Source organism: Antedon mediterranea, chromosome 11, assembly GCF_964355755.1.
Source record: "Antedon mediterranea chromosome 11, ecAntMedi1.1, whole genome shotgun sequence".
Taxonomy (NCBI): domain Eukaryota; kingdom Metazoa; phylum Echinodermata; class Crinoidea; order Comatulida; family Antedonidae; genus Antedon; species Antedon mediterranea.
The window spans coordinates 17,580,021-17,591,336 of record NC_092680.1 but is presented as its reverse complement, the minus strand read 5'-3'; the positions used below and the strand labels follow the sequence as shown (position 1 = coordinate 17,591,336).

Sequence of the window (11,316 nt, the reverse complement as noted above, 5' to 3'; positions counted from 1 at the left end):
ATATTTGTTTGATAGGAGAAAACCAGAAATGTCTTTTACACGAAGACAAGCAGAAATTTATTTTACACGAAGACAAGCAGAAATTTATTTTACACGAAGACAAGCTGACATTTATTTTACACGAAAACAAGCAATTTAGAGAAGCAACAATTTTTTAACCAGAGTGAACCAAGTAGATAGCAGATTTTATGTCTATAACTATTGGATGAAGACAGCCGATAATTTACAATAATAATAATAATAGAACAACAAGACCTTCCAGAAGATTCAAGACGGAGTACGGAAAACAAAAGCAAGCGGACAAGAACTGTTTTTTTTTTGGACATTCACGAGTTTTTTGATAATGATTAATTTTGAATATTGATGATCGTTCTGATTAGAGAAGTCAATTTGTTTCTTCAGGTTCTTTTATCTCTCAAAAAATACTTATAAGTATCATCTGATTTCCGTCTGTTTGCTGATGACAAATGTATTTCGTTCCTTCTTCTACAGTGCTATTGAGCCTTTATATTAATAATATTATAATGTATAATAGTATGTTTGTATGGTTTTTATAATGTATGCTTTTGTCATTTAAAGATTAATGTCAGGGGTTGACGAACCAGGAAATACATTGGTTTGATTCAATAGTTAGTGCGGTACGTTACTTGTTGTACATTTGTTGGTTGTGTATCTACAAATGGATCACTGTTTGCCCCAGTATTCCAAATAGAGAGAGGAAGATTGATTAAGTATCGATAAAGTATGACGTTCAAGATTTTAAGCAGATCAGTTTCGATCTATTGTTTGGACATAGAAGATAGTAATTAACCTAAGTTCTTAAACGGTACGTGTTGCTCCGAGTCCTCGATTATATCCGGCATTAAGGAAATAAATTGTACTGATCACTTAATGGATATTAAGGCTACTGAGTAAGCCTGGGTAAGATTACAATCAATTTATACTTTAAACTTATCCATTTCAAGAAGTAACTTTGATTCCTTGCATGTTGATGTTGTCAAATGTATATAGCGGTTTTAACAATTGTCTCAAAGCGCTTAAAAATAAAGATGGGAAACAGATTGAATTACAAAGAACAAAATGGTGGGTTTTTTAAGTTTTGACAACTTCAATAGATTGTTCATTTGAATTGAATTACGAAGATTGTTCCACAGTTTAGGAGTAAACAGATGTACTGTAGTAGTCGACCTAAGAGATCTCTTACAGACTAAAGATCTACCTATAATTAAGGGGGAAATATAATATGATGGTGATTTGGGCTTATATATTTATACAATGTTTACTCAATGTTATAGAAAAAAAAACAAATGTAAAAATTTAGTATTAAACAACGATGGACAAAGAATACCTACTGCCTATATTTATAGATTGAATTGTCTAATGGTAGGTTTGTTTTTTTATACTCGTCACCAGTACAAATAATGTATGTACTTTAGACATTGGATTATTGTTAACGCGCAACACAATGTAAACAGACACGTTTCATTGAGGTTATATTGGTTGTGGCTCCAAGGGTCCTGGGTTCAATTCCCGTCACATGTCAGGATTTTTTCTAAGGACCAAATTACTCCACTCCCAAAGACTTGTAATAAGACTTTGTTTATGTAGAGCATCTTGTGTATATGTTTGTCTTGTGAACCTCTGAGGGTCCCTAATGATCAGCAATAGCTGGATGGATCACCCTCATTAAATATGGTTTTAAAAAAAATAAATTAAAAAAAAAAATAAAATAAAGATAAACATCACGATTAACCAAAAACGTCATCGTTATTCAATTTAATTTTCCGTGTCATAAATCATATTTTATCATATTCATTTCTTAAAATGTTCATTTCTTAACATCACCATAATCTTAGCGGGTTAATTCTTTGTTTATTTTTTAGGCATTTATTTTTAAAACCTAATGTACTCTACTGGCAAACCTTTAGACGGTTACCTGTTCTAATGCCAGAATGAGCACTATCATCCAAAAGAAGCAAGATCCTTCCCACACAATAACTAATGTAGACATGCATTAATTAGCATCATTTGTAGTGTTGCCCTATAAACTAAAAACATATATATAATAATACAAAACCTTTTTGTACTTATTTTTAATATATCCTTTTCGCTTTAGGCTAGTTTTAATTTTATATTACTATGTCTTGACACTTTCCATTTGAATGCTTTATTAACATATGTTCTTGTTATAGAAAAATACAAGGCAGGAGAGGAACCTTTCTTAGATAAATAAATATCAAACAGGAAATAACTAGCAAAATGGATGAAAAGGGGGTGGCTTACTTGAAAGGATATGCTGAGTCGTTTCAGCGAAGTTTTAACATGCGAGTTTTAGCAGACGATACTGAGATTAAAGAAGCTTACAAAACAGCTCAAGAAAAGGGAAAAGTACCTTTTAACAGAACTAAGGTACTTATTCTGGGTGATCATGGTGCTGGAAAAACCTCGACTTGCAGGCGTTTACAAGGAAAGGATTTTCGACCAGAAGAGCCTAGTACAATCGGAATTGAAACAAACACAGTACAGGCGAAAGTCAGTGATGTTAATAGTAAATGGTGTGAAGTGACCAGTACTCCACTAGAAGATTATGAAAGTTCAGCAGCGTGGTGGACTGTATCACGTGTCCTTAAACAGAGCAAAAATAAGGTATCAAATTCTCGTGGTCGGTCCAAAAATAATCCACAAGTATTAATGCAAAAATTACTGGAGGACACATGTTATTTAATGTTGTATATTGTTCCTTTCATGACTATACTTTGTTTTGGTGGATTTACATTCGGGTTTGGTCCAGTCGTGTGGTTGTACATTGTTTGTGTTATGTCAATATGTGATGTCCACAGTGCATATCGATTTGGTTGTGGATATGCTATATTTATGGTAATATTAGATAGCGCTACACAATTAAATGAACATTTTTTAAACTTACAAAGCATAGAGTCAATATGGATGTATGTATCTGCGGTGATAGATGTTTGCATTTATGGAGTTGGTTCGTTCCTTATTGGTGTGCTTATGAGTACAGGTGGAAGGACTGGTATCTGTGTAGCATTGTGCTTTATGGTACACCCAAATAAGACTGATATTTCTATTGAAAGTTTTTTTAAAAAACTATCATTTCTTTATAATATATTATATTATTTTAAATTCGTATTTTCGGCAGTTATTATAATTGTAATTTTTAGGAGCATTAACACACACATATTTTCATTAAGTCGAAGGAAGTTGATTATTCTGTTAATGATTAACATAATTTGTATCATTACAGCAATATACTTAGGAAGGAACAATTTTGTTGAAATATGTATTTTATTTTGTTTCATTGCAATAGTCTTTTCCATAATGTGTGGGGTTATATTAGGAAGAAAGATGGTAGCTTATGGCTATACACCTGGAAATTACATTTTAAAGAAATCAACAGGGTTTATTGTTGGAATATGTTTAGCAGAAGTATGTGGTTGGAGATTTGGAAATGTGTTTAATTTAAGAGATGGTCATAACCATTCCAATTCACAGTATATATTTGACTTGATTTTATTTTATGCCCCAATTACTGGGTTTTTTATCTACGAGATATTATCTTATGTCAAAGTAAAAACTACATCATCAATACCTATAGTACATATCAGAAATTCAATGAAAGCAGATCTACGAAACGAATGTTACATTGACGCCAGACTTAGTTTATGGGATTTTGCAGGACAAGACATGTACTATAATACGCATCATCTGTTTATGCCAAAGCAAGGCGTATATTTGGTTGTTTTCAACGCTGTAGAGGCGATTTCTAATCCTCATAGACACATTAAACGGCTACAATTCTGGTTACAATCTATTGCTATGCATGTTGATATTGAGAATGCTGTAGTGTTTCTTGTAGGAACAAGAAGAGGAAGTGTACGTGATGAAAAGGCGTTTTCCACCTTTGAGAGATGTGTAAATGCACATCTTTACAAAAGGTTTTCTAAATTACTTGCTTTTCATCCAAGTGGACGACTTTGCTTTTTTATTGAAAACTCATTCAATGTTGATACGGAGCTTAACATCTTACGACAAAATATATATAACGAAATTATAAAATTTAAATACGTTTGCGAAATGTTTTATGTCAAATACCTATTGTTTAAAGAAACGTTAAATGGATTTCGTCATAGAAATTTCATTATTGTGAGTATAAAAGAAATTGAAGATGAATTAATGTTAACAGCAAGCACAATTTTTGTGAAATTTGAGGTGCGTCAACTTCTAAATTTCTTTGAAAAATCGGGAGATATCATATACAATGAATTTGATGAACTACTTCAGAATTATGTTGTTTGTGATCCTCAGATATTAATAGACATTCTGAAATTATTAGTGAATGTACCTGAACCACACAAAAGAAACAGAGCTTTATCTGATCTTTGGCAGCGATTACAAGAAACAGGGATTGTAGACAGTAGACTATTGGAACACATTTGCCGAATGAAAGGAATTTGGAGAGTTTATCCTTATGTGATTCGGTACTTGGTTGGAACACAGTTGATGTTTCCACTTACAATAACTAATCAAGTTGATCAAGTTGGAACATTTTGTCTTCCTTGCAAATTGCCCAAAATTGATTTACAACAACGTGAATTTGAGTATATTGATTGTACTTCTGATATTTTTTATTTCGATTTTGGTGAAATGTTACTGGAGTTTGTATTTCTTCGACTTATTGCAAAATGCTGCCAAGTATTTGATTGGAATAATATTTATTATAACTGTGCACGATTCAGAGCAAGTGACACCTGCTTTTTTCAAATAAACACTGACACAGTTTCTTCTGGCAGTATTTTCTTTTATGATAGAAATCTGATCAAACTGTCAGTGTCTAAAGAAATTCCGAGTCAGTCAGTTAATATCTTACAGACAATTCTTAATTCGATTGAAGGAATAATCGAACAGACTTTTAATCCGGATTACTTTCATGATCAGTATATTTGTGGTCCAGTGTGTGAAAGATGTAGTTCTTTGGATGGAACAATGTGTTTGGTGAATCTTATTACATTAAGTAACGATGTCTCTGCATTGAATGAATACAGAGTAGATGCACATCACAAAGTGTATCGTAAACCAGAGGTAAATATATTTATTTTGATTTTTGTTCTCTGTAGTAAGATGTAACACCGTTAATGTAAGTCTGTTTTTTGTTTGCTAAGTGAAAACAGACATATTAGTAGCATTGCAAATTGTGTTTTACAAACAGTAGGCCACATTTTACGGGAAAGGAAATTTTTTGAAAAACATAGCAACGTTTTTAGTTTCAGCAACGTTTTCACTCGTATTAACATAACATAATTACAATGCACGATGCAGTTTCACTATTTTTATACTGTATGGTGAAACCAACATTTACGTAATTATTCCATAACATTTTAAAATTATATTGATGTACTTGACATTTAAATACATTAATATTGTCGAGTAAACGTAAACGTAAACGTAAACGTATCAGAAATACAACCCTACTGTTGATTGGTGATAAAGAAGAAATATTTCTTACAAAAAAAACGCCGCTCGTTTTGATACATTATTTTCCCGTGTATTGAACATCCTCAGAGACACGTGACTTCACGACACGTGAGAACATTTTTTTCCGCAGTGTGTTGATTTGCGTCAACCAATCAAAGGATGAGAATCCAAAATCGTTTAACCGTGAGTCTTCGTCTCTTTTCACAGACGTACTTTGGGTCGAGCAGCATGGACCTATACATTAGTCCCAAAACCCAAAATAAATAGCTTTCGCGATGATAATAGTTTCCTAATGGTTCCGTTCTCTTTATTATAATTGTCTAAAGCTGATTTTCCACTAGGCGAATTTGTTCGCGCGAATCGAAAGCGTCTTTTTTTATCGTATTTATATTTTATGTACTGTATCCATTTTATATTTGTATGTACTGTACTTTTGAAAAGGCCAACAGAGTTTCCCCATGGGGATAATAAAGTTTTAATTGAATTGAATTGAATTGAATTATGCTCTACGCATGCGTATTCGAGTTTTTGTTTGTCATACTCCCTTTCTGCGACGAATTCTAGTTCCTTGATTTTTGCTGCAGCGAAATTTACTAGTTCGAATTGTTTCAACTTTTTGCGAAGCGAAATATTGCGCAACTAATCAGAGATCAGGACATGACCTATGACGCTTTCATGAGCAAATCGAAAAGCTCAGCAACCACGCGAGAAGAACATGAACGTCGCAGCTATTCGTTCATGTAGTGGAAAAGAGAGTAGGCGATTTTTTCTCTTTGAAACGTTGGATTCGCGTGAACAAATTACATGCACTGTAAATATACTTATTTTAACCTAACTTGATTTTAAAATGCTTTAATTTTACAGTTTAGTTTTACATGCAGTAGACCGATAACCACTAGACAAGTTGCTATTTGAGAAGTTGCCAACAATTAATTATATTTAGATGGCTTGCTGGTACCTGTCACTAAATGACGATTGCATATACACATACCTATCTCATACATGCGGCAAGTTGTATAATGTTAGAGAAAGACATTAATTTGCTTAAAGTTGCCGCTGCTGCATTAAACGATTTATTCAAGAGTGACATTCTTACATGAAAGTAAAACTACCTCCTCAATGCCAATAGTGTATATCAGAAAATCTGAAAGCAGATCAACGAAACGCGACAATTCTGATGGTTACAATCTATTGATGCATGTTGACATTGAGAATGTTGTAGTGTACTCTTTGCCCAACACAATTTTGCAGACACGCTTCTGAATCTTTTCCACCTGATTCACATGCGTAAGACCAGCATGCCACAAAGGGGCTGCATACTCAAGCACCGGTATTAAATAACCCTTGTAAACAGAAATAAGTTCATTACTATTAATACCTGCTTCTTTCAACTTGCGTATCATACACATTTTCTTGTTAGCTTGAATACAAATTCTATCTACTTTTGAAAGATTACACCTAACAATTTAACTTCCTGTACTATAGCAAAAGAGTGATTAGATATATGCAAATCAGGATAGGGGGATATACGTTTACGAAAATTGATATGCATTGCAAGGCATTTATTTGTATTTAGTTTAAGTTTATTATTAATGCTCCATTCAAACAGAGTGTCTAAACTAGTTTGAATCGATGTATCACCACTAGTCCTATTTTCACCAAGTGTGAGGTTGTCTACATATTTCCACACTTTCATTTTGTTATTATTGATCTTTAGATGCCAATAAGTACATTAGCCTGCAGCATGGTATGTACTTCCTGGCTTTAATTAAACCCGCAGATGTGTACCCAGTTCAACGGATACAAAGCATTCCACCAGATTATTTATATAACCCTGGAGGAATTATTTGGAATATCCCTGGTATAACTAAGCATTGCTGCTATTGCCATTTATGGTTTTCTGTACGCTCTACTTCATGCTTATTGGATAGCGTTGGATAACAATACATTCAACAATAATTGTCTGTGTATAAGATTCCATTTTTTAATATTGTATAGATGAGGCAACAATGGTTAAAGCCTAGTTTCTAAAGATTATTTTTAAATTCACTATTTTGAACTTTGTTGTATACTTATTTATTGTTGTTACTTAAAAATGAGCTATGCTCGACGCGTTTATGAGATCGAATATGTTCCGAATATGAGCACTGTTCTATATACTTACAGTATATATATATATATTTCCACACTTTATACTCTGACGTTATTCAAATTCCTTCACTTGCACTGATGAAGGGCTAGTGTTGCCCGAAAGCTCTGCTAACTTTTTGGCTGTTTACTTTATCGTTTTGATTTAGCTTTTCGCTTTTTATTTTTGTATCTCCATTGAGATCCAGCCACTGATACCCACAGCATTGTCATTTTTTTCAGTTCCATATTTTTTAGTTGTATGAAAAAATGTCTCTGGCTGGATTCGAACCTGCAACCTCTCGCTTACAGGGCGAGTATCATACCACTAGACCACAGAGCCATGTATGGTATTATCACAGATTTTCACCCACCAGATACATTCTCTCATACAACAAACGCCCTCACAATCAGTGGAGGCTTAACAAGTCAGAATAAATTCCAACTTTAATTCGCAACGGTTTTTTAAATAATATTGTGTATATGTAAATCAATGATGTTGCGTAGCACTGTGTAAATTGTATATAAATCATACTGTAAATTATAGAAACAGTGCTCATATTCGGAACATGATCTCATAATCGCGTCGAGCATAGCTCATTGGCGAAATATAAATCCAAAGGCAAATTACTGAAAAAATGACAATGCTGTGGGTATCAGTGGCTGATACCCACAGTGGTATATAATACCAGTAAATATATATATAATCTTTCTGTTAAACTTACTTCAGTAATTTAACATTATTATTTTTTTTAAATATATTAGTTATTCCAATAGTTTAAGGTTTCACATGCCTTGTTATGTATTGTACCTTTGTCCTGTCTTCATGTTGTTTGTAATGTACTTAACTAATTAGTGGCCGGTAAACGAGCTTCGCTCTTATCCATACAAGCATTTGTATATTTATCTTTAATGTACAGTATTTGAAATGCTTTGAAACTGAAACTAAATTGAAACTAAAACTTAAGCTTTTATTAGCTTTATTGACAGAGAAGCAATTCTCATTGCAGAATTCAATAAAATCAAAGCAGTGTAAAGACTGTTCTTTGTTCTGTTGACTTGAGGTACCTGTTGACAATTGTGTATGTATATAATGTATATAAATTATTTATATAATAGTATACTGGAGCGGAAATCAAAAGACTCTACACCATCGTTTCCAATAGCTCTTTAAACTTAAAGAAGCAATCGATTTTGAATACTATATCACATTACAACCAGTACCAGTTCAAGCAAAATTATTCAAATACAGATCGAGAGCTAACTGGACAATACAATACTGTCAAAAGTAACAGGGTAAGTATGAAATATCACCGGATTTTCGATCAGATTTAGAAACTACTAATCTATAAATACATTGACGTAAGGGCAAAATTCGGTAAATCGCGCGTTACTTCTAGAATGTTTACTCGATGGTATATAAAGTTGGTTCGTACATTCGGTACTGATTTTAACCACCTGATGTAACTCTGTTTACTAATTAAAGTGAGTTAGATAATTAGTTATTGACAATTAAAATGAATTTAGGTTCAACGATTTGCCCCAAATAGGGGTGTTTTCCGATCGTGGTATACACTGTCCCAATGGATGGATGGTCCATCTTGAAAAATACCCACACACAATAATACGAAGATGCTTCGCATTAACCTATCTCCTTCCCCTTCTGCGATAATTGTTTTAATAGCTGAACACCGGTTGAACGGCTCGAGTACAGAATCATAATGTTGAAGACAGGCCGATATACGTTTATACAAATGTTTTGATTTCCGATGAATGGAACATTCCGATGTCTCAGTCTCTCCTAGTATAATTATTTGTTTTAACACAGGTAGGTAAATTTATTGGCCCTTTGGGTAATAATTTAAAAAAATATAAACATCGTAGAGGTGTATCATTACACGTACTTTACTATTTCAGTCGACTATGGTAGTGACATGTTAACACAAAGTATTAAATCCCAAATGTTTTACTGTATTGGTATATTATTTATAGGCCAATACAAATTGACAAAATATTTCGTTACTGAGTGGATAAAGCATATATTTAAAAATTGGTCCTCTTTGTAACCATCCTCTTCCCCATCTCTAATGTTGCATACAAAACACACACAAAAATAATTTTGTGTGACAAGTTTCTTTTTCGGAAGTAATTCCCAAGATGCTAATTTTAGTTGACTACATAAATAATCGTATCTATTTATTCGTTTCTGTCAAGGACAATGTATTACAGTCCTGCTGTACGTACAGTAGGCCTACATTTGAAATCGCCAGTTCGTTAACGCTGAAATTACTGTGTTAACATCTAGTGTTAACTAATTTGACTAATAACATTAGTTGTTGTTTTTTTCTCTTTTGTGAGGTTCACTCACCTTTATTTCATTTCAAAACATAAATAAACAATTTTATTATGTTTGCATATTATCTATTTTCATTCATAGACATAAAGTTTTCCCTTACATCTTAAAAAAACTCTGCAAGATATCATTTACACATTTACATTACATATAAACTGAAAACAATATCAATAAATATGGAAAATCAAAGGCAACTCAATAACCAGTTGCTTGTAGAGTATAGCATTTACCATGCTATTTTTTTTTACACTTCTTTTTATTGTTTTTTTCTTTTTTTCTGTTTTATTTGCTCTTTTTACATTTTTGTACAAATTACTTTATTTACAGTAACCTTCAAAATAAAAAATTAATAAAATACATTCATGGTATACTCTTGTGTAAGTATATTTTTAAACATTATCCATGAGATTTTACAGACTGACTTATTTAATTCTGGCAATATTTTTATTTTATAATAGAGCAATTGAGTATAACTTATTTTTTATGTTGCATTCAGACCCAAAAACAAAACACTTCAAAAGAACCGCTACTATTATCTAACTTTTTAAATATTTTATTGATTTTTTTCCATAATAAGATATTGCTTTTACATTTGAAAAACATGTGCTTTTCATCCTCAGTTACATCACATAACTCACATTTTTTTGTGTTCTTAATATTCCATTTATATAATTGTAAATTTGTTGGTAAAATTCTAAGAAGTAATTTGTATTAAGTTGTGCATATTTTTTGTTTTTCTCATTTTTTACTTTTCTTGACCAAATATCAAACCAGTTTGTAATTTCAATATCAATTTCTTTTTAGTTGTTAATGTTAATATTGACATTATTTTATATAATACAAGATTTGATGCTACTCAGACAAGTTAGAGATAGTCCAATGAGATGGAGCAAAACCAATTGAATTACTTGAGAGGATGTGCTGAGTCTTTCAAGCGAAGTTTTAATATGCGAGTTTTAGCAGACGATACTGAGATTAAAGAAGTTTACAAAACTGCTCAAGAAAGAGGAAAAGTACCATTTAACAGAACCAAGGTTCTTATTCTGGGTGATCATGGTGCAGGAAAAACGTCGACTTGCAGGCGTTTTCAAGACAAAGATTTTCGGCCAGAAGAGCCTAGTACAATCGGAATAGAAACAAACACAGTTCAGGCGAAAGTCAGTGATGTTAATAGTAAATGGTGTGAGGTAACAAACACTCCTTTAGAAGATTATGAAAGTTCAGCAGCGTGGTGGACAGTATCGCGTGTTCTTAAACAGAGCAAACATAATAAATAAATAAATCTGATAATGATGTAAATGTTTCGATCCGAAAAATATTTGAGGACATAACTTACCTGCTGT

The 11,316-nt window shown here is 32.5% G+C and overlaps 1 protein-coding gene across 3 annotated transcripts; it reads left to right on the top strand.

The window, feature by feature from the left end:
- The first annotated feature begins 438 nt into the window (after positions 1 to 438).
- Positions 439 to 11,199, top strand: LOC140062697 (uncharacterized). 3 transcript variants are annotated; one of them, XR_011847522.1, is made up of 5 exons: positions 439 to 921; positions 2,193 to 5,100; positions 6,358 to 8,916; positions 9,305 to 9,448; positions 10,818 to 11,199. XR_011847522.1 is itself a non-coding variant. In XM_072109005.1 (3 exons), the coding sequence occupies exons 2-3, from the start codon at positions 2,260 to 2,262 to the stop codon at positions 6,406 to 6,408; spliced, it is 2,892 nt and encodes a 963-aa protein (XP_071965106.1). In that variant the 5' UTR covers positions 439 to 921; positions 2,193 to 2,259; the 3' UTR covers positions 6,409 to 9,085. The 3 variants fall into 3 exon arrangements, 1 of the variants encoding a protein (XP_071965106.1); XR_011847521.1 differs by lacking the exon at positions 10,818 to 11,199 and having other exon boundaries at positions 9,305 to 9,882; XM_072109005.1 differs by lacking the exons at positions 9,305 to 9,448; positions 10,818 to 11,199 and having other exon boundaries at positions 6,358 to 9,085.
- The last annotated feature ends 117 nt before the right edge of the window (positions 11,200 to 11,316 follow it).